At 33.9% G+C, this 25,173-nt stretch overlaps 1 protein-coding gene across 17 annotated transcripts in view; it reads left to right on the top strand.

Annotated features, from left to right (window-relative positions):
- BAZ2B (bromodomain adjacent to zinc finger domain, 2B) overlaps positions 1-25,173 on the top strand; it is a 331,540-nt gene that overhangs the window by 238,735 nt on the left and 67,632 nt on the right. For 13 of the 17 annotated variants that reach the window (XM_014534088.1, XM_014534089.1, XM_014534091.1 and 10 more), the window contains 8 exons: positions 511-714; positions 1,193-1,588; positions 5,873-6,479; positions 8,081-8,374; positions 9,677-9,737; positions 10,523-10,631; positions 10,898-10,999; positions 20,771-20,981. In XM_014534088.1, the coding sequence (XP_014389574.1) occupies positions 511-714; positions 1,193-1,588; positions 5,873-6,479; positions 8,081-8,374; positions 9,677-9,737; positions 10,523-10,631; positions 10,898-10,999; positions 20,771-20,981 (1,984 nt within the window). The remainder of the gene's footprint in view (positions 1-510; positions 715-1,192; positions 1,589-5,872; positions 6,480-8,080; positions 8,375-9,676; positions 9,738-10,522; positions 10,632-10,897; positions 11,000-20,770; positions 20,982-25,173) is intronic. The other 4 variants (XM_014534102.1, XM_014534099.1, XM_014534097.1 and 1 more) reach the window with 2 other exon arrangements.

Genomic DNA, 25,173 nt, shown 5'->3' with positions numbered 1-25,173 from the left:
CTTTTATATTAATCATCTGTCTACCACCACCACCATTACCACTAGAATTGTAATTTTAAATTTTAATTTAAATTTATCAAAGACAGTTACTCTTATCTTAAGCATCATTGTAGCCCAACACCTCAAAAGGTGTATTTGGCATATTATATGCAAATATTTGGCTACTAACTCACTATCTGCATAAAGAAAGAAGACTAAAGCTAATTATAGAACTTCCATGTATATAACCCTTATAATTGGAGTTATTATTTTGTAAATTATTCTTGTATTTTATAATATACTATATTGAGATTTCCCATACCCTGTACATGTCAGAGCTTGTATATTTTATTAGAGAATTCCTGTCACATAAGTTAATTTGATTAGTTTGTTGAATAATTACCCTTACAACATGTGAGTTTTCCTTATTTCCTAAAGTGACATTTTGAGATTGAAAATATCATTTGAAAATTAAAAGAGCTTACCTCTTACTGAAACTTTAATTTTTCTAAAAATCTTGTTTTTATCCAGAAACCAAGGAAGAAAGCTATGGAAAGTTCTAGCAACAGTGATAGTGATTCAGGCACATCATCAGACACCTCAAGTGAAGGCATTAGTAGTAGTGATTCAGATGATCTAGAGGAAGATGAAGAAGAAGAAGATCAAAGTATTGAAGAAACTGAAGATGATGATTCTGATTCAGAGAGTGAAGCACAACATAAAAATAACAACCAGGTATAAATAGTTCCCTTGGCCTCATCTACACAGTATTTATATTTAGGGATTAACTTATTTATCCTGACTCATTGCCTTTAGTTCTTACTTTTATGAAAAATTGATTTTAGCAAGAGAGAAAGGAGGGACAGAGAGAAGAGAGAGAAACACACACAGAGAGAAACATTGATTTATTGTTTCACTTATGCATTCATTGGTTGATTTCTTATATGTGCCCTGACTGGGGATTGAACCTGCCACCTTGGTGTATCGGGACGACGCTCTAACCAACTGAGATACCAGCCAGGGCAAATTCTTAGTTTTGCAAAAGACAGAATAGGAGATGGAGAAATATTTTAAAGAGATATTAACTGTATTTCTCCTGCGCTGTAGATACCTATCACAGGTCACTAGGAACACTTTTTAAAGTTCCTTTTTTCCCTGCGTGGTGTTTTCTTTTAATAGATGTTAAGCTCTGTCTTTTAACTTTAATTTACAGGTGCTATTACATGGTATTCCAGACCCAAAAGCGGATGGACAGAAAGCAACCGAAAAAGCCCAGGAAAAAAGAATACACCAGCCATTACCTCTTGTGTCTGAATCCCAGACCCACTCATCATTCCAATCCCAGCAGAAGCAGCCTCAGGTTTTGTCACAGCAGCTTCCATTTATTTTCCAAAGCTCTCAGGCAAAGGAGGAATCTGTGACCAAACACACAAGTGTAATACAGTCTACGGGATTGGTGTCCAATGTGAAACCTCTATCTTTGGTAAATCAAGCCAAAAAGGAAACTTATATGAAACTCATAGTTCCTTCTCCTGATGTACTTAAAGCAGGGAATAAAAATACCTCTGAAGAATCTAGTCTTTTGACCAGTGAATTGCGATCTAAACGGGTGAGTTAAAAATTACTTATAGAATGATTTTATTATTAGGAAAAGAGCTTTTATATAATCTTATAATATGCAGGTTTTAAATTAAATTCTTCTCTTATTTTTATACTTTTTCTAGTCACCAGGAATCAAATATGCACATCAGCAAACTAAATTTCTCTGATTTTATATTTGTATGTATATCTGCTTAATATATTTTTGGCAACACAATCAAATCATTTTCCCCCTGGGTTAATGATTTAACATTAAGGAGAGAAATATGCTTGAATAAGATATACTTCATGATCACTTTTGTTTAAAATATAATGTCCTTTTCTTCTAATATCAATATATTTTTAAAGAAATGAATTCTTGAGTCATTTACCTTTATAATTCTATAATTTAGCAATTTTAAGTGTTAAAATTCTTTATAAAGACTCATTTTCCTTTGCCATTCTTAGTGAATTATATCAAATACAAAATATTTTGAGTAATTCTTTTTACCCAAATACCAGAACCACTCATCAGAGAAATTTTTTCAACTTGATTTTCTTCCTTTGATTTTATTTACGATATAGTCTACATCCATATGTTCAGTAAAATTCTAGTAATTAAATGATCAATACTTTACATTTTAGAATGAGCTCAGAGTGGAGGAAAAATATTATTTTGTTTAAACACTGGTTTGATTATAAAAATTATCATTACACATCCTAAATATTAGCTAGCACTCACAGAGCATGTACTGTTTGCCAGCCATTGTTTTCAGTGCTGAACTTGCACTTATTCATTGAATACTAATATCTATTAGTGCTGCTGATGTTGTTATGACCAGTAAAAGATGATCAAATTGAGACACATAGAACTTTATCTTTCCCAAAATCACACTGCTAGTTAGTGATGGAGTTAGAATTCAAACCTAGGAGTATGGCACTAGAGTTATTTTCTTAACCACTATGATATTGTGCCTTTCTTTAAAAAGTCACAATGTTCTAGTCCATTGACTCTTGTTTTACATCAAGAACAGGGTCAAACATAAATGACTTGAACAAATCAGGCTGCTTTGAGAATGTAAACAAGTAATTCTCAGGTGTACATTAGAATCACCTAGGAAGCTTTAAAAAGGAAATACCACCCAGAACAATTAAATCAGGTTCTCTTGTCTTGAGATTAAGGTATTACATGTCCAAAATATTTCCCAGGTGATTCAAATTGCCAGATTTGAGAACCATTGGTTAAAGGGAATGCCAATGGCATCATAATACTATGCACGTGATAATTTGTAATGCACCACTCAATCATAACAACATATTATTTTTGTCATCACGTTACTGACTTTCCATGAGTAAATTAAGCAAATTAAAAATTACTTTTTGGAGGCTATTTTAATTCTCATTAATGTATATTCCACTTTAAGATAAATGAATTTACCAAATAACATCAAGAAGTATTTGCATTATGAAAGGTTTCTTAATTTTTTTCAAAGAGTTTATTTAAAGAACTTTATATGATTGCCTATTAGAAAATCACTTATTAAGTATTTGCTTAATAGATGTAGCCAAGCTATGCTTTCGACACATATGATCTCATGTAATCCTTACAAAACTGTGTGAGATAAAGATATTAAGGCTCAGAGAGATTAAGCCACTTGTCAACATCACATAACAATTTAAGAGCAGAAATGTCTTAAACAAAGATCATTCTGATTTCAAAGCACATGATTAAGATGAAATAATTTATTGTTTTTGAAATAATGGTGGTTAATGGGAAATATTTTATGTGAATGGATATTCACATTAGACTCAATTCTAAATGACTTTATCTACTTGTTCTTGGTACCTAGTATTTAGGGCATTTTATAAATACTTCCCTTATACCAACTCTTTTTCTTTACATGCAATCTAATATAAATAATTTTGTTTTATGTCCTATGATAGTCTCAATTGTTTCTCTGTAGACATTTAATTCAAATCAATATACATTAATTGTATATATAGACCAGGAATCAATTTTCTTGGTCAGTTTTGCCTAGAGGGTTTTTCTGTAGTCTTCAGAGACTCTGGTTGAGTCCTGGGAGCAAGAGCTTGGAGATAGATGAGAGCTTCTTCATACCCATCTCTTCCTATACTCCTGTCATCCAAGTGGATATCTTAAGCAGAAAGACATTTGCTACTATATAGGTTTCAATTTTCTTCCCTACTTTTTATGTTCCATCCCTCAAATAAAAAATGAGAGCATGTTTTCTGTAAAAGAGTAACTGATATTATTCTTGGATATAAAAATGGATATCTTTGGTTATTTTTTAAAACCTTCAGAGTCAATATATGGGAAGAGATTCTTCAGAACAGGAGAGGATCAATTTCAGAAAATTAAAATACAAAATATAAAACTAAAGGGAAAGTTTTTTTTTATGACTGTTTTGATCCTATATATTTAGAGGGAAAATTTACTACCTGTAAAAAAGCACAAAATAATTATGTGACATAATTATGCTCTAGGAAATGAAAATACAAGTTTTTCTGCTGAAAATTTAAATCGGTATATGTAAATATGAAGTTTAAATACATTATACATATACAATATACTGTGGTATGTGTAGTTATCCTATATAATAAAAGTCTAATATGCAAATTGTCCCCTTGACCTGGAGTTTGGCCAGGAGTTCGACCAAGGGGTGGGGTCAGCTGGCCAACTGTGGAAAGGGAGGCACCAGCCAGCGGCGGTGGCAGGCAGCTGGGGGAAGGGAGGCCCCAGCTGGCAGCCGGCATCTGCTAGGGACCCTACCTGTGAACGATTTCATGCACTGGGCCTCTAGTATCATATAAGTATTAACTAAAATTAAGTATGTTAAAGTATATTAATATTAAAATTTTGCTATAAAATTATTTTCAAAAGGCAAATGCAATTATTTGCTGTAATTTTCCATATTTTATTCACTAATTAAATATTGACTAATTATGGGGCAATGCCTTGGGTGCAGATATCATGTGATAGTCTTTGTTTACAAAGAATTAATAATTTAATTTTCTAAATTAATACAGTGAAGATGTTAATAAGCTAAAGAAGTTTATGTAGGAATTGTGTGCTGCTAATTAGTACTGGTGCTTTAAAATATTTCATAAATCATTTTGTATGGCATTCCATCTGCATTTATCCCTGTAAAATGCCCACCACAAATCTTTGCTGTCTTGATTTTTAAGAGCCCAGGTCCAATGCTGAGAGCACTGCTGATTTTAATTTCAAGGCAACCATTTTCATTACAGAATTTTATCTTTTGTAGCTATAACTTAAAATGCTTTAATCATCCTACTTCAGTTTATATTTGCATATCATTTTAATAAATAAAATCCATGATTTTACTCTGTTCAAGACAATTCTGTTAGCCAAATAATTTTTTGTTCCTTTTTTACAGATGTAAATTTTAAGGCTTAGTGATTTACAAATTAACTTTTTCTAAGGATAATTTTTCTGAACTTTTATTATACTCTTTCCAATGCTAATATGCTTAAGGCACCCTAAAATTGGCCCCACAGAATGTTGAGCCAGCATTTCCATCAGCATCATATCACATTGACTATAGGTTGTACAGGACAGAATATAAGGAGGTCAAGGTGCTCAAAGGATAGAGGCATACGTGCTCTGGGTGGGACAAGCATGGAAAGCTGCTTGGTTGAATTTTGAAGAATGAACAGCATTTCATCAGCTTAAAATTTTTAAAAGGAGGATGCTTCATGCAGAGAAAATAGTTATAACAAAATGTGGAGGTAGTGAAAGTATAACATGCACAGGGCATGACAGGTTAGACTAGAAAGGTATGTACTTTATATGAAAAGTATTTACTTTCTAAAGTTGGCAATGGTGGAGGAGGCACTAAAGCTTTTGATTGAGGAACTAATATATAATATTAAGATTTAATTGACATTTGTGTAAAGCATATATTGAGTTGGGTGGGAAGAAATGGTATGGCTTAAGTTTGAGCAGTATTTTAATGAAAGAATCCAAAGACAGTAATATGACTGAGTTGGAGAAAAGTGAAGGACAATTTTAGAGTTTCAAGCTTGGATTATTGAAAAAATGGGAGCAATAGTAAAGAGAGGGGGACAGTCAGTAAACATATGTAAGAGGGTAAGACTAATTGAATTTTAATATATTATGTCTAGCCAAGGTTCGGCAACCAGCAGTCTTCACAGCCACTACTTTTACAGCACTTGTAATCATGATGTAAATTTGGGTATAAGCAGTTGTGAGATACTGCAGGCAGTCGTCATTCTTATTGTTGATTTCTTCTTTTAACTTATGTTTCAACAGGAACAATATAAACAGACATTTCCAGCACAGTTAAAGAAACAGGAGTCCTCCAAGAGCCTGAAGAAGGTTATTGCAGCTTTGTCAAATCCTAAAGGAACCTCTAGTTCACCAGCACATCCAAAACAAACACTAGAAAACAACCACCCTAATCCATTCTTGACAAATGCACTTTTAGGTAATCACCAACCAAATGGAGTTATTCAAAGTGTCATCCAAGAAGCTCCTCTAGCACTTACTACCAAAACTAAAATGCAGAGTAAGATTAATGAGAACATTGCTACTGCCAGTAGTACCCCTTTTTCCTCACCTGTAAATTTGAGTACAAGTGGAAGAAGGACCCCTGGCAATCAAACAGCTGCAATGCCATCTGCCTCTCCCATACTCCATAGTCAAGGGAAGGAAAAAGCAGTTAGCAATAATGCAAACCCAGTAAAAACACAACATCACTCTCATCCTGCAAAATCTTTAGTGGAACAGTTTAGAGGAACAGATTCAGACATTCCCAGTAGTAAAGATTCTGAAGATTCAAATGAAGACGAAGAGGAAGATGATGAGGAAGAAGATGAGGAAGATGAGGAAGATGATGAATCTGATGACAGCCAATCAGGTTATTTTCCATTTTAAAAATTTAAAGTATTTCAGTAAATGCTATGTGAACCAAAACATTTTAAAAGAGATTCTTAAGTCACAAGCTTATGATTATGTCATTCACTATGTTTCACACAGCTATGTATATTTCTGTAGAGAGCTGGTAAAATATAGTCGTAACTGAATTTGGAAATCCAAAGTAAAATTCTCAGCTTTGTTATTCATTTAGCATTAAACAAATAATACTTTAAAGCAAATATAAGTGACGCATGAAAATCATGAAGTTGCTTAATTTTCACTTAATTCCGCGCATCTAATTTATCCCTTTTTGCATATCCTCTGCTACTTGTTAAAATGTGTCACAGTCATTCAGAAAGTAGCAAAAACCTAAATCCCTATGCATGTCTCTTAGCGATCAGAATGCAATTTAATAACATTTAGTATTCTTCCTGATTTTATTTTTATTCACTTTCTGGTTTTGTTTTGTTCTTTGTTAGCTTCTTTTTATTTTTCTATCCTTAACTTTCCTTCCTGTTCCACAGAAGATTGAAAATATAAGATAGCTTAAAATTTAAATTTAAAGATGAAATATATATTATCAAAGTTTTTGGATTTGTTACTGGTCAGTCACAAATCCAGTTGTAAATTTGCTAGTCACCAATATGAATAGGGAAGTATAGTCAGTTATACAAGGTAAAGTATTTATGAGGTAAAAACAGCTACTTGGTCAGGGCAAGAACATCTTTTCCTGTAATATTTTTTCTGGTGTTCCCATAAACACAACTTTGCATGGTAGATAATGAATGCCAGTATTAACATCATTCAAAGACAGCTTCATAATGAACTTTAATGTAGACAAATAATACTACACAAAACACAATTCCACAAAAGCTGTTGTTCCAGAAGCCATTAAGATACAGTACAAATATCAGTCCTATGTTTATCAAGTTTAATCCAGGAATAGATTTTACATACCTGTAGGAATGGATGCATTTATAGGACGACATTGCTAGAACAAACTTTAATTATTAAATATTAAATTACCCCCCACAGTTGTGTTAGTAATCCCAGTCTTTTGTGAAGCCTGAGAAGCATGATGGAGTCCTAAAACCTACATAGAATAACTGCAGCCAAAAAAGCCAGGAATCTCCTTCAGAAAATTGTTTTCTTTCATCTCAAAGTGCAGATGAAAAGGTGATGGTAGTCCCAATCTGCTCTTTCTCATAGTGAACTACGATTCTTAAGCTATTGAGATCTATTAATTTAAATAATCAATTTGATTCCCTCTACACTTTAGTTTCTCCATTAAGTTAAAAGTGATTTAAAGCCACTAAGCAAAACTCATCCCGTGAATAGGGTCATATGAGGAGACCTATTTTATGAGTAAAGTTTTGAGAGTAAAATGGATACTTTAATGAAGAATATTGAGGATTTATAGCCTGCGAACATTGTACTCATATAGCTTGCCAGGTAGTAATTTTTACATTTAAGCTTCAGGAAGATGCTCATTTGAGTTCTTATTCACAGATGCTGGTTCCTGAACTATTCCATTTAGGTACAAACTGCAAATTGTTGGTGATTATCTAGTTATAATATACAAATGCTTCTTTTACTTCCCAGAATCAGATAGTAATTCAGAATCAGATACAGAAGGATCAGAAGAAGATGATGATGATGATAAAGACCAAGATGAATCAGATAGTGATACTGAAGGAGAGAAAACTTCAATGAAACTGAATAAAACAGCTTCCTCTGTCAAAAGCCCTTCCATCAGTCTCACAGCTCACTCAACACCTCGTAACCTCCACATAGCAAAAGCCCCAGGCTCTGCTCCTGCTGCCTTATGTTCTGAATCCCAGTCACCTGCTTTTCTTGGCACACCTTCTTCCACACTTACTTCAAGTCCACACTCTGGTACCTACACTTTATTTTTATTATTGTAAAGTAGAAGGCAAACCATAGCAAGAATTCTTATTTTTACAGTGGTCTGAGGATGATCTCATTGGAATCGAGTGTTCAGCTTAGAGTTAGGTTGGCTAAGAAAGGTCAGCATGTATTTTCAAAGGATATGACCCATTTCCATTTTTATTCTCTGTGCTTACAGTTTTAGAACCTGCTTAATGACAGCTCTTAATTTTGAATACTTTCCTGCTTCTGTGTTTAGTTTATGCTTCTACAACTTAGTATTTGATTGACAGTGGACTTTTTTGTACTTTATAAAAATGAGCTCACTTGGTTACTTAAGATTCAATTGCATATCTGCCCAACACATCGCCAGTCATTTGTATTAGTGAGTAGCATTAATATTCCATTAACACACCACATCTATATTTTTCTATTTGACCTTTCATAAACTTCTAGAGGTCTTCATTAAAAGTTTTTACATTAACATTCCAAAACTATTCTCTATTCTCATTTCAAGTGCTAAGAAGATATAGAGGCATATAGTGAAATACTACGTTTTACTTATTTCACTCTTTTCTTAGAAATTTCTAGTTTTGCTTCCATTTGCCACATGCCAATATGATATCCAACTAATTAAAATGTATGTATTTGTATTTGTGAAACTTGGTCGTCATCTATAAAACATTTTACATGTAATCATAATCTGATTTCTTTGTACTTCAATTAAAAGACCTACTAGTGTTTTTTAATGTTTCAGTCATATTCCCACTGAAGAGCTAGAATGAAAGGCAAGTAAGATGATATATCAGAAAACTGAAATTAAGGGTAACTGCTGTGTTTAGATATGACAGAACTGTGATGGGGTCATACATCCCGGTGGGAATATGACTGAAATATGGATTTATATGAACATAGACATTATATTACTTTTAAATGTGTGAGCCAGGAGTTGGAATTTATCAGCATCTTAAAACTAATTTTCAAAGAAAACCACAGTATATAGTTTCCTTAAACTTTACTACTACTTTAGCCATGTTTAAACAACGAAATCAGAGGAACGCTATATATTTTTACCTTGCCTTGTATTCTCTTTGGAGAGAAAGACTAGTTTTTGTCATGCAGACCAAAGAAATCCTCTACTTTATACAATGTGTTTTGTTGAACTATCTAAAAATAATGTATAAGTTGCAGAACAACACTAATAATCCAAGCCATTAAGATCTTTTATTTAAAGAGGAGCTTCAAAACTATCAAAAAATTGTCATCTGCATAAACTAGTCTTTTATGTTAACTGGATGAATTTTCTTGAAGGCACTTCCAAAAGAAGAAGAGTAACAGATGAACGCGAACTGCGTATTCCTTTGGAATATGGGTATGGAAAATGAGATTTCCCTTTTTGCTTTTCCCACACATATTTATGCATGTTTGATTTCATATTCTATACTGCTAATAAAGTGAATATACTGCAAAGTATTTATTAGAGAAGAGCTAGAATGAAAGGCAAGTAAGATGATATATCAAAAAACTGAAATTAAGGGTAACTGCTATGTTTAGATATGACAGAGCTGTGATGGGGTCATGCATCTTTTGACTGAAAAAGAAGCAAGAGCAAATCATTTGGCAAAGAGAAGGGGTGCAATTAAGAATGTCAGAGATTTTGTGAAGATAGAATTTAAGGGCAGGGAAAGCCATTGTAAGGCTGAGGGACTTGGCCAGAGTTTTCCTAAATGGTTTAATTGGAACTGAGCAGTTTTACATGGAACTGAACAGCTTCCAGTACATGACTCTCCAAGAGCAGACAGCCAGGTTTACTGTCCTCCTCTCAGTTAAAGCTTTTCAGATGTAAAAAGTCAGTACTCATTGACACGTGCTATTGAATATGCCTCAAAGTAATTCTAGTTAAGATTTCTAAAAAATTTAGTGGAGTTTCATATTTATAACTCGAGTCTTTGATTAATTTCAATTGAATGACATAGCTAAAAATTAAAATAATTTTAATAGTAAATATATCTCAGTTGTATAATCAGGGGGTTTAATATTTGTTTTCTTTTGCATTTTTCACGTTTTCTAAAAAGCATGTATTCTTAAATTTTTTTTTTAATTTTTAAAAGTTTTTTAAATTAAGTATGTTATAATTCTCATTTCTGTTATGCATAGCTGGCAGAGGGAGACAAGAATAAGAAACTTTGGAGGGCGCCTTCAAGGAGAAGTAGCATATTATGCTCCATGTGGAAAGAAACTTAGGCAGTACCCTGATGTAATAAAGGTACATACTTTTCACCAAATAACACACATTTGGTGCCTATTATGCATGCTTATGGAAAAAAAAATAGTATACTCCTCTCTCAGATAAGTTCCTTGATGCAAAATGTTCTGTGTTTGTGACTAATGTACTTAACCTAAATTGAACTCCTATAAATCCATAGCCCCTTGATAGAATATGCAAAACATTAGTGTTCTGAAGATAGCTATACATCAAAGCTGGGTTGTCATTATTAAAACCTGAAGTGGAAAAATATGTGATTTTTTCAGTATCTCAGCAGAAATGGAATAATGGATATCTCAAGGGACAATTTCAGCTTCAGTGCAAAAATAAGAGTGGGTGACTTCTATGAAGCCAGAGATGGACCGCAGGTATCCACTTTTTAAAAAGTATAGTCTTTGAACCAAAAAAGTAGTACCATAACCTTAATGAATTAAATTTCACTACACTCTGTTAGTTCATTGGTATAGCTGTACATACTTCTTTGTGGTAAACACTCAACACTCAAACTACTCAGTTTACTGTTTCAGTAGCAAGGAGCTTTGACATAATAGATGTCTTTTTCAAAATTTCTTATATAAACTTTTTCCTGTTTGTTAATTCTGTCAGTAATTTTACAGTTTATACAGGTATAAAAGTATCTGCATGTTCATGTGAAATATAGGAAAGCATTAGTTCCCTGGAAGGTAAACATTTTCTAAAAATTAATTTGAATAGGAAAAACATGTTATAAGTCACATCAAAAGAGGACAAATATGTCTTAGTTTTTGGAAGGATCTTACCATTTGCTTATGACATGCTACATGATCCATTTTCACAAGATGGGTAATTTGGGGGGGTAGGGGGTGCAGATTTGCTTAATATTAGGTAAGTAAAACCTCTGCTTATGAAAAAATTGAATTTTTTAATTAATTTAACACAGTTCTGTAGTGACAGCTCCCTTTGAGCTTGAGGGTTAAATATACAACCTCATTAATCAGGATGAAGAACCTACTACAGAGACTTCATTTCCTTTATTTTCTCTTTAATGTTTTGCCTTTTTTCATACTTGGATTTAGCTGCATATGCTTATTTTTCCCTTTAACTTTATCCGTTCCATTGAAACAAATCTTGATTAAGGAGTGAGAAGACCTAGATTCTTGTTAATCTATGAAATGGTTTTGTGATTTCAAACAACAAACAGTGTCCCCCTTTCCTTCTATTTTTTTTTATCTGCAAAATAGAGACTAATAATTTTACTTCTGCTTCATAGGATTATGTGAGGTTAAAATGATGTCATATGCATAAAAATGTTTCAAAAGGTTAAAATGCTCAGCCAACTGAAGTTGATATTTTTTTCCTTTTGGCCCATTATAGTGCACATACAGGATTTTTTTCTATTGTGGATAGGCAGTCTTTTCCTTTCTACCTTACCCTCTAGTTTTCTAGTGATAGAAATAAAAAAGACCTTACTCATTCTGCAAGAGGTATATTTTGAGATCTCAAAGATTAAGGAAATATTCCAAGATCGCACAGCCTCAAACAGGCAGGACATAACTAGAACTCGAGGTTCCTAACAATGTTCTTTTGCGTTCATTTTATAACCTATTTTTCATTGTTCAATACTTTTTAAGGAACAAATTATGTTGAAATTGACTTATCTGTTTGCTGGTAATTTTAAAATGCCAAAATCTATTTATCTGAGGTTTGTCTTTATGAAAATATATTCTATATTTTTCTGTTTAAAATTTTAAAAAATTTACATTTCAGACTTACTCTGTCACCAGATTCTCAGAATTTTAGAACCACAGTGATATTTTGCATACTACATATATAAGGAATCGTTTTTTAGTCACAAAGCATTTTAGAAGGTAGTAATATCTTTACTTATAAATTCTTTATATTTGTAATCTTTTGGTTTGTGTTATCAAATCCTTAGTTGTTTATGCCAAAGATAGCTTTATGGTTTTCAGATCAATAGATTTTTGTTCTGAGAACAAAGCTAATTGTTGTTCAATAATACATAATGGATTTTTAGTTTTGTATCAGTGATAATTAGACTTAATCTCTAAAGCCTCATTAGGCAGAGCAGACTGTTCTTTGACATCCATTCACTTTTTATTAAACATAATCAGTATTTTCCAAATGCATATTGTCTTGCTGAGCGATCATTCCAATCAAGAAAATATGATGAATTACTAAATCCAGAATATGTTAAGCTGCCAACATTTCAGCAGACTGCAGAGGGAAAATAATAGCAATTTTGAGAGCACTTATCTCAGCTAAAAAAAAAAATAGTTGGAGCCCTAGCCGGGTAGTTCAGTTATTCAGAGCAACATCCCCATACACCAAGGTTGTGGGGTTGATTCCCATGAGGGTCCATAATTGAATCAACCAGTGAATGCATAATTAAGTGGAACAACAAATCGATGTTTCGCTCTCTTTCCTTTCTCTCTCTCTCCCTCCCTCCCCCCTTCTCTCTCTCTCTCTCTCTCTCTCTCTCTCTTCTCTCTCAAGTCAATCAATAAAAAAAATAGTTGGATTCATTTTAGGATACTTTTAGAGAACAACAATAAAGGTAAGTAATTTAAAAAATGTTGATTTAATTAGAGATGCATACAGATGTAGAGCCATAGACATTTCATACCATACACATATGGTATCATTAGTATATATAAGCATATAGTTAGTTAGAAATGTACATAATTATACAATATTCTATGAACATGAACAAAGATTATATATTTTTGTTAGAGTAGCTATGATGTTTAATAATTTTGATTGACTTACATTTTGTAGAAGATTTAAAATATAGTTTTGGACAAAGACAATGTTACCATGCAGTGATGATCTGCCTTTATACAAGTTGTATAAATGGCACAATGGCTATATACAGGGTGGCCAAAAGTAGGTTTACAGTTTTGAGTATGTGAAACACAGTTTATTCTTATATTATTTATTAATTACTGTATTATTTTCCATATGAACAGCTGTAAACCTACTTTTGCCCCACTCTGTATAGATTGAAAAACAAAACTATGCATATTGAAAGACTGGAATAAAATGCCTTAGAAGTTTAATAATGGTTGTAATGGTTGATGGTACAATAGATATTTTTCTTTCATATTTTCCAAAATTTGCTTGTATTGCATATATAACATGAAAAACATTTTTTATTTAAAAAATAAATACTTCTATCCCTTATAATCCAATAAAGGCTAATCTTTCAGTTTTCCAAAATCATGGAGATTGTAAACAATGATTTTAAATACTACTGCTACAGTTTTCCAAGCTCCCTCTATTTCGGGCAGTGTTTGATAGCAAATGAAATGCTGTATTTGGAGATTCATTAGTATCCTTACTCTCCTAACGAAACATTTGCATTGAAAAATATAATTTGTCTGTAGTATTTTTTTATTTTAAAGCATACCAAAAAACCCCACCAATATTTGTCCTATAACTTCTAATTTTGTTTAAGGCACTTAAAAAATTACAACAGTGGTGTTTCAAAATTCTAATTTACAAATGAATTTTAGGAAATGATAATTTCTGCTAGATAGAAGATAATATCTGCAGTAGGGAACCATGGTTATTTTGTATAAGTTAATCACTTTGACACAATATATTTCTGAGCTTAAGAAAGTAATTATACATATATTTATTAACAGCAAAAATGTGTTGAAAATATTGGCTAACTTAGTATATATAGTACAGTAATATTAGAGGTAGAGTATGAGAGCTCAAATTTATTGAAATTTAAGTAAAGTTATCATTAACTCCATGACAACAATCTAATGATTACCTTTAAAAATTATAAAAAAGAAAAGCCTTTACATTCAAGTAAATAGATAAGATTAACCCAATAAATGGGGGGTGTGGCTTTAATCTAGTCATTGTCAGTTTTATTTATTTCAGTCTACAAATGTGGTAAGGATTTGTAGAATCAGCTACTTGTCACTATCTACTTATCCTTAGACAGCAAACACTTCCTACCAGTTTCTATAGAAACCAAGATTTTAGGAATGATAACTTTCATGGAACAAAATGAACTATAACTATACTGGCTGGCTACCTGCTAACGAAAGGGTGTAAGACAAATAGATTTCTCACAGACTTCATCACATTATAATGAACTTGCTGAATCTAATTTTTATCCTTGTTTTCATTTTATTTTGTTTTTGAGTATCAGAATAATAGAAAGTAAGGTTGAGCTAGACACATTTTGGTATATAATAGGGTTATTTTTAATTACATAAATATGATACTTAGGTAAAAAGTTATTCACATTTTTATTACAAATATATGACGGCTTCAAAATAAATTGTTAATGACAAAGGTTACCTGAAGTATATGATAATCTATGAAAAGCATTTTTTGTGAATTGTAGAGAAAAAAACATTTAAGCATAAATATAACAATTATGTTTATTTTTTTCAACCGGGAAGTTCACAAGCATTGAGTTGTGAATATCTTCTGTGTTCAGGCTAAAATGCAAAGAAAAGGAAATATACAAAGAAGAAAGGAGTTAAAAGTGACTGAGAAAATGTTGCTTTTTCTATTCAAGAATTTTTTTTTTAAAAGGTATTTCTTTTTAATGGCATAAGGCCATGAGAATAGAAAAACGTCTATAAGTCTTACTGAAAGAGCCCCTTTTCTTTGTCACTTCATCAGTAAATATTTGTGGCAAATACTTAATGTGCCAGGCATATTTTTTTTCCAAATAAATTTTCCCTAAAGGCATTTTCCATAAAGAAAATTGTAAACACATTTCACTACAGAAATGAACTTGAAAGCCTGGCTTTGAGGGAAAATTAGTCTTCATACAGAAACTGAAGAGTACAAAAGCAAGAGAAATTATGATCACTGACTTAGAGGAGCTCATTGTTTGGAGAAATAAAGCACTAAGCACAATGCTGTCCAGATAAAATCAGAGTTTTGTTAATGAGGAATAAAGGAAGATTTCACAATAATGCAGGCAACACATGATTTTGGGCAAGGTTGTAATGCTGGTAATTATTTCAATAAATAAAGAATGAAAGATTGGAAGTCAACAACCAGGGTTCTAATTCAACTCTGCTGTTAACTGTCACACCTAATACAACATAGCCGTGTGCACAGATTGGCTCTGAGAACATGAGAGATCACTACCAGAAATCTAAAAGTCTGGAAATTCATGTCACTAATCTACCAGGTAGGATTTTTATGGCTAGGCACAGGCCCGTAGTAGAAGGCCACATGTATGAATCCAAGTGTGGTGCTAAGGAAGTATTTTTGAAAGTCATGACTATTAGATGGTAACCTACTGCAAGTAACTGGAAAGCACAGCCAGCATTGTGGGAATAATTTCTCCACTGTTTTTTAGAGTTGACACCCATCTTTCAGCATACATAGCTGTTCTTACTGTTTCACATCTTTAAAGTGCTTTCAGTATATGATATTAATAAACTATGTGATTAGAGTAAATTAAGAATCCTTAGTGCTATAAAGTTTATGTTATTTAAAACTCACTACTTGTCTTGGGCACCATAAAGAAGTTAAAAAAATAAACTAAACTGTGAAATAGATGTAAGGAAATCCAACTAAATTTTTATTTTTCTCATGATACTAACTAATGTTTATCTGAAAATATGAATTGTTAAGTTCTGTCAAAAATATCTGACACCCTTGCTTTACTTAAACCCTAAGATTTTTCTTAGAGTCCTAGCAGGGTAATTTTGTATCCTGTATTACTTTGAAAAACTGAAGCGCCTACGCTTCTAAATCTTAATTCCCTCCTCTATGATGTGAAGTATATATATTATAGGAGGTCTTTAAGATCAATTTCCCTTTAGGTATAATATTATAAAAGTTTTTTTATAAAGTAATTATTAGGAAGTAAAGGATTCTTAAAGCATACTTTCAAAGAGAAAAGTAGTAAAAAATATTAACTTTGTTTTCTTGAGCCACGGTTAAGTGTACTGAAAAATATTTAGCCAAAAACTAGTTGATGAAAATGATCAGTTCACTAAATGACTAACAAACCTAGAATTATCAGACCAAAACCTTAGCCCAGATTAAATGCACTCATCAGATCTGTTTCACTGGGATATGTATGGGGCCCGTTCCAGGAAAATATGAGTAAAGTTCATCCATTCACTTATATAACATTGAGCATATGAGAAGCACCAGGCATCTCAAATGTTAACATGAGAAACTGATACTTAGTGGCCCAGGACTACAAATTCAAGGGAAATCGCTGCAGCAAAATCTTGGTGATACTAAAACTTGAACAAATAAAAATCTTGGGTAATTTAGCAAATAGATCATTCAGTGAACTGGCTTTTGGTGGACTGGTTTACTTCATTTACTTACTGCATTCTCCCCAAAATAAATTCTTTAAAGCTTATTTAGTTTTTAAAGCATGTAAGACGAAGAGCAGTAAATGTATCTACCAGTTTTATCAAGTATTTCTCCATGTTGGATCTTAACTTTGTTCAGCAAGGAAACCTCACTCTCATGTCTTTACCACGTTTCCTAGAGACTGCTCCAAACTCTTTTGGTCTCCCTTTAGGCCTTCCTCCTTCACACCCTGGCAGTCCTCTCTCTCTCGAAAAAGACTGATATACGTATTCGCCTTCCTTTCTAGCTCTAAGTCTCAGGCCCTAATCCAGACCATCATTATTGTGTAAGTAAGTGGACAGTTGAGACACCTTTCTGTTCCAGCCTCTAAACTCCTCTTTAAATTCATTACAACTCAGGGTGTGGACCTTGAATCACCTGCATTAGAACAGCTAGAGCCTAAGGTCCTCGTTAAGAATGTCAGTCTTCTGGGGAGAGGACTTGCTTTAGTTTACTTTTAGAAAGTGTTATGCCTTGTACAGAGTAGTTGCCTCAACAAATGTTTACGTAATGGAAACTATTTCTATAATATAGTCTTTTAGTATACTTTTGGAATGCATTACTGTGTACAGTATATAGTGTACTTATATAATTACTTACTTTAATTATTTTAATCTTATGAAATAAAATGTAAACACTTTTTTCCTTCTCTTACTTTGTAATATTTATAGAACTGAGTGTGTTATTGCTAAAGTTAAATTACTAACTCTTGAAAGCAGAATTATAATGGTGTAATAGACTTAATCTGTCACCATGTCCGTAATGTTGATCATCTATTTTCTTTTTATTCATATCTTTTAAATATTAGTTAAGAAAGATTATTTTCAGGAACCATTTGCTATCTTATTCTTAGAAATTAAGAAAAAATTAACTATTTTCATGCATAATTTTTGATTGACAAAATGCTTATAGCAAATTAATCAAATGATATAAATTGTATTTGCCTTTCTCAGGGAAAGTTTATTGAGAAAAATACTTTTTTTTAAATACCCACAACTATTTTGGCTACTCAGTGAATTAAAGCTGTAAGATAACTTCTGATTTTTCTAACAATCCATTTCTCATTTTCTAAAATCTGGGAGTCAGATGATATTACATGTAGCCCAACATATGCAATACTCTTAGAAAATAATTACTTTCTAAATGCCAAGGGCAAAATGTAAGTGATAATGTTACTATATTTCTCTGGTAAGTTTTGGGCCCAAAATATTCTATTCCTGTTTTGACACAGGTATGTTTTCCTTAATGAACAAAAACATAACTAAAAATTGTAACTGGATAAAAAAAAGATAGGTTGATTGAATCCTTTAAATCTTGGCTAAAAGTTGGTTTTATTATTAATAAGATACTTTAAAAACTGAATGCGATTCCGTGACAGACTCTCTCTCTCTGCTGCTCCCAGTGCCACAGATGTCACTTTTATATTTCTCAGTTTATGTGATGCATGCTGTGTTGGTGCCTGAGAGCAGAATAGAAAAATGAAAACCTCAACTAATCAAAAGCTTCCCATATTGATGAACATAAAATTGTCTTGATGGCTTCCTTCTTAGTGCTTTATGGCCTAAATATACAGTTAGTTTAACTATTGTTCCTATTGACTTCCTTTGCAATCACAGCAAAAAACACCTATTTTCCTCAGCATTAATTTTAAAAATTATTTCTGACATGGGAATTACTGAAAAGAATTAGTATAGTTATTACTTTTAACCTGTAGATATGGACTATATGCCTGAAAGGTTTTTTCTGACACAATTCTGTCTTGACATAATCTTGGCTGTGCTTTCATGTCTGAATATTGTGATCAGATACTAAGTATAAGAACATGTTTGTAACATCAGTGCAGTACATGTAGTGGTCAGGAACAAGGTTTTAAAGTGAGACAGTCTTGGGTTTGGATCACAGTTCTGTTCCTTATTGCCCCTATTCCTCAGGAAATTATTTAACCTCACTGGGCCTGAATTCCCTCAGTTGTACTGTAGGAACAACCAAAACCACTTTGTTAGGTAGAGCTGGTGTGAAGATGAAAGTATATTATGTATTCACAATGAATGAAATAAAGCACCCTGCTTGGAATGTAGGTGTAGCTGAATTCGGCTATGGTAGCAGGAGTATTATTTGTATCTTTAGTACCCATTTAATGAGATAGGCATAGACACCTTGCCCTAGGTTAGGAATCATAGCATAAAATAGAACCTGAGAACTTTTGGTGGGTTTTAGTTGCAGAATTACCCACAGAGGTTCAAGCTAAATTCTTTTAAGCTAGATTCTTTTAAGAAAAAAGAACATTTATAAAATTTCCTTAATTTTCACACTAAATGCGTTATCTCTAAATAAAAAAATAAGTAAGAAACAGAATACTAAAACAATTTCTTCAAAGGATTATTTTTAAAGGATGCCTTTTCAATATATGAGCATATTACTTTGGACATATTGCTATGAGTTAGAAAACATAACATTGTACTTGTTTTGATTGACATACGGAGGATAATGGAAACTAGACTCAGATTGTATCTATACACTGAGCAGGAATATTCCTATAATACACTAGCATGATGCTGTTGTATGTATTTCTGTCAGGAAACTTATAATTAGAAATCTCAAATAGACACAAAAGTAGACAGAATAATATATACCATGTACCCATCATCAGCTTTAGAAATTATCACGTGGCTAATATTGTTTAACATATACCCCCATCTGCTTCTCCTCTTCCATAATTTGTTGAAATAAATCTTATATGTCTTATTTCATCTGTAAATATTTCAATTTATTTATATAAAAGATAGGGACTCTTGTAACCTACAAGAGTAACCTACAAGAGTACCGCAGTAACCTACAAGAGTACCGCAGTACCATTATCACACTTTAAAATAATAATTTCTTAATATCTTCAAATATCAGTCCATATTCAAATTTTCAGTTGTCCCATAATTGTTATAATTTTCTGACCACTTTGTCTGTTTGAATCAGGATCTAGGTAAGGTCCACACTTATCTTTGGGATTTTTTAATACATATTGTGAGGCTCCTTATAGTCTGTTTACTTCTTGAAATTTATTGAAGAAAATGGGTAATTTGTAATTTCCTGTAGACTGGATTTTGCTATGTAATTTAACATACACTTCTCACCCTGTTTTCCTGTGAAATTATAGTCATTAAATCTAGAGGCTTAATCAAATCTAGTTTTGATTTTTTTGGTAAGGCAAGACTAATATAGAGGGGTGATGGTCTCTATCAGGAAGCTGATGTCTATCTGGTTGTCTCTCTTTTGGGTGATTGGCAGACATGCAAGTTCGATACTTAGATCCATTAATTCATCAGACATTGCAAAATGCTGATATTTTATCTCTTGCATTTCTTCTTGATTTATTAGCTATAAGATTTCTCTAAAGAGATACTTTCATCTATTGTTGAAATAGCCTAGTGTTTGGCTGTACTAATAACCCATGAGAACAATCCATAAGATGTCATCACACAACTGGTATTTTTAATTATCTGCCAACGTTATGGTCATTATAATTCAGAAATGGTGATTAAGGTATATATCTCTATTTATATAATTTTTGTTTATATAGATATAGTTCTCTTTAGGTATTTAAAGTTAGCATACAAAAGATATGCCAAAGAACAAATATAAACATAAATTTAATTTTAAAAATACGATTCTTAAGGATTGTACCTGCTTTATACATTTCAAAATGTCTGTAAATTTACCTAGAATTTTCTGATTTATTGAACACTTGTGTCTATTTTTTAACACTATTTCTCTAAAATGTTCGTTAAAAGGGAATGCAGTGGTGTCTTTTGAAAGAAGAGGATGTCATTCCTCGCATCAGAGCAATGGAGGGCCGTAGAGGAAGACCGCCAAATCCAGAGAGACAGAGGGCAAGAGAGGAGTCCAGGATGAGACGTCGGAAGGGCCGGCCTCCGAATGTTGGCGGTGCTGAATTTCTAGATAACACAGATGCCAAATTGCTAAGAAAACTGCAAGCTCAAGGTAAAAGGCATAATGTATCTGACACTGCAATTCTCATACTGAAAAGTATGTTTCTTCCGTTTTTGACTTAATGATTTGACATTGCTCTCAATTTCTAAAATGTAGATATTTGTGTTAAAATAAAGGGAAAATTAGGAGTCCCACTGGTAACTGGAGTTCTTTGATTAGGTAAGCTCCTTTCAAGAGCCACACTCATAAACTCATCCTACCCTATGTGTTTAGAATTACAAAAGTGGGTGATAAGCTTTTAAGGCTCACACAGAAAAGGAATCAACCAGCACTTGGCACGCACCTCAGGGTTGTGCCAACCTTCTGGAATTCTCATGTTAACAGCTCCCGATTCCTAGAGGTGGTACGAGGGAATAACCAAAATATGTGGATCTGTGCAGTAAATTTTTAATCAGAGAACTCCAATTGCTGGTGAGTAACCCCAGGCTCTTAGTTTGGGTTCCTCTGCAGTTTGGATATATTACATAATTTCAAAATGCCCATCTAATATATTTAAATCAGAATGTATTCATTTTAAGATAAACGAAAGATCATTTATTGAGCACAAAGTGCTCATAATAATCTCAAATGTATTTATGATTTTAAATTATACATAAATTATCAACATGAACATCTCCTGTTATATCTGACACAGAAAATGCTGACTAAAGTAATTCTGCTATGAGTTTGAGTTACAGGTTACAAATATGAAGCCTCTTAAGACTGTTTGAATGTATATCAATATATGTGTTGGTATCTTGTGTTCACAAACATCCTATATAATAAAAGGCTAATATGCAAATCAACCGAACAGCAGAACGACCAGTCATTATGACACGCACTGACCACCAGGGGGCAGACACTCAACACAGGAGCTGCCCCTTGGTGGTCAGTGCACTCCCACAGGGGGAGCGCTGCTCAGCCAGAAGTCAGGCTGACGACTGGTGAGGGCAGTGGTGGTGGCGGGAACCTCTCCCGCTTCTGTGGTAGCGCTAAGGATATCCAACTGATGGCTTTGGCCCGCTCCCTATGGGCTCCCCCAAGGGCTCCTGGAGTGTGAGAGGGCACAGGCTGGGCTGAGGGACCCCCCGCTGAGTGCATGAATTTCATGCACCAGACCTCTAGTATGTGTGTGAATATATATATATATATATATCAATGTAAAATAAAGGTTTAATTATAAAATTGACAAAAAAGACTAACAGGATTTTACTACTTCTATGTTTTTTGTTTTGTTTTGTTTATTTCTGGAGAAAAAGCCTGATTTATTTCTATTTATTGTAAACACCATCATAATATTGACTTCTTTTTAGCTGCTTTGTTTTTATTATAAAACAGATATCCACAACAAAAGCTCACAGAACAGAGTGTTACAAAATAAAAGACACTTATTCACACTCACTTTAAAATAAAAGACACTTGTGAATAAAATTGTTAAGTTTGTTAATCTATCCAGAAATGTGTACATACATACTCATATTTATAATGTAGATGTAAATATGCAATATAACATGTTGTAATACATATATCCTTTAGATTTCTAAAATAAATGGACTTATAGTGTATATATACTATTAGCTTGCTTTTCCCCCCACATAATTTTCTTGAACATCTTTCTGTATCAAAGCTTTTAAAACCACCTTATGCCTTTAATGGCTGAATAGTAAGTAGTAAGCGATGCCACATATTGCTTTACTATACTCATTTGATCAGTCTCTCTTTGATGACTGTTTAAGCTGTTTTTTGATCTTTGCTATCATAACCAAGGCTGCAATACATAAGTATTATACATATCTTCTATAGGTATGGCTATCTATAGTGTAAAATACTAGAGATAAAATATCTGAATCAAAGAATATGTGCATTTCAAGTTTTGATAAATAATAGGCAAATACTATCTCTAAAGAGATTGCTCCACTTCATACTTCTACCAATGGCATGCAATTAACTGCTTGGCATATAACTTCATGTCCTATAAATTTTTCTCTGCTTTAGTATATTATTTTATGTGGTTTCTATTAAGGCTTTCATCTCCCCTGAATAGTTACTAGTGAAGATATTTTTTAAAGTTAATATATGAACATATATAGCAGTACATGATGAGTTTTTATCATCAGTATTGTCAATAAACCACTGATTCTTCTGAAGAATGTATAATAGTAGGGAGTGTGCATTGTTTGCATAAAGTAAGAAAGCTTAGTATTAACTGATACCCAAAACATGGGTTCTTCTTGCATGTTTTTTTATATCTAATACAAATATCAATAGTGCCCAAAATGACAACTTTATATTTGCACACTTAATTAAATTTTATTTTATAATAGAAGTTAATTATTCATCTTTTACCCAATGATTTTTCTCCCTGTAAATTTCAAATTAGTTTGTATTGTTGCATAGTTCTCCGTTATTGCATTATAGTAGCATTTTTCCAATTTCATTACTTTTGACCTTTGTGTGTGTGTGTGTGTATCCTTTCTCAACATGTATATAAACGGTATATGAGTAATTATTACTAATATTTACAAGTGAATGGGGTATAATATGCATGTTTTGTGGGGGAAGAAAAAGAAAGTAGGAACAAATCACTTCATCATTAATTTCTAAAAGGCTTCTACAGTAACTGTTTGGGGTAGTTAATCTGAGGGGATTTTAGAAGTTTTTGTTCCATAGTATTATTTTGTTAGGATTCACCTAGACTGAAAAACCGGACTTAATTTGAGGTTCAGAAGAGTAAAATAAATGCAAATTTTGAACGTTTATTCAAGCATTGTGACATGAGAGCTCTCTAATTTCTCAGAGACTACAGATAAGATTCTGACAGTTTAAAATTGAAAATCAGACACATTCAGATTGTAGATGTCTAAAAATGCATCATAGAATAAGAGAAATGTGCTATACTAAAAATATCTCTAATTCTATGTGAAAATAAACTTTTTTTTAAAATAAACTTTTATCTTTGAAATTTTAGCAGACATACAGTGTCTTTAAACCATCTACACTAATAAAAGAGAAACATGGTAATTGGCGTACGACCGCTACCCTTTTCATTGGCTAATCAGTGAGTATATGCAAATTAACTGTCAGCCAAGATGGCGGCCGGCAGCCAGGCACTGAAGCGAGCACGAGGCTTGCTTGCTGCAGATTCCAACGTTCTCCGCCTAACTTGCCAGCCTCTCAGTTGCAACTCTAAGCAACTATATACTATGTTGCAAATAAGAAGCTAAACAAAACCCCAGAAAAGGGCTTCCATTCAGCCGGGCTCGGACCGCAACATTGTATCTATGTTTTCAGCAGCAAGGCCTCAGAGCTAAAGCTGGCCCAGAAAAAAAAAAAAAAGAGAGAAGAAAACAAGGAGCGGTTGGAAGCTTTAGTCACTCGCCAGCCGGAAAACAGCCCTCAGCCCCTCACCCAGACTGGCCAGGCACCCCAGTGGGGACCCCCACCCTGATCCAGGACACCCTTCAGGGCAAACCAGCCAGCCCCTACCCATGCACCAGGCCTCTATCCTATATAGTAAAAGGGTAATAGGCCTCCCAGCACCGGGATCAGCGGAGCAGCGAGGCTCCCGGCACCGGGATCAGCGTGACAGGGGGCAGCGCCCAAACCCCCTGATCGCCCTGTGGCTCTGTGAGTGACAGGGGGCGGGGCCACAACCTCCCTATCCGCCCTACTCTGTTCGTGACAGGGGAAGGCACCCCAACCCCCTGATCAGCCCTCCTCTGTGCCTGATAGGGGGGAGCTCCCCAATCCCCTGACTGCCCTGCGGCTCTGTGTGTGACAGGGGGCAGCGCCCAAACCCCCTGATCGCCCTGTGGCTCTGTGAGTGACAGGGGGCGGGGCCACAACCTCCCTATCCGCCCTACTCTGTTCGTGACAGGGGAAGGCACCCCAACCCCCTGATCAGCCCTCCTCTGTGCCTGATAGGGGGGAGCTCCCCAATCCCCTGATTGCCCTGCGGCTCTGTGTGTGACAGGGGGCAGCGCCCAAACCCCCTGATCGCCCTGTGGCTCTGTGAGTGACAGGGGGCGGGGCCACAACCTCCCTATCCGCCCTACTCTGTTCGTGACAGGGGAAGGCACCCCAACCCCCTGATCAGCCCTCCTCTGTGCCTGATAGGGGGGAGCTCCCCAATCCCCTGATTGCCCTGCGGCTCTGTGTTTGACAGGGGGGAGCTCCCCAACCCCCGGATCGACCCTGCTCTGTG

This window comes from Myotis brandtii, unplaced genomic scaffold, assembly GCF_000412655.1.
Source record: "Myotis brandtii unplaced genomic scaffold, ASM41265v1 scaffold125, whole genome shotgun sequence".
Classification (NCBI taxonomy): Eukaryota; Metazoa; Chordata; class Mammalia; order Chiroptera; family Vespertilionidae; genus Myotis; species Myotis brandtii.
This window is presented reverse-complemented; position numbering and strand designations above follow the sequence as displayed.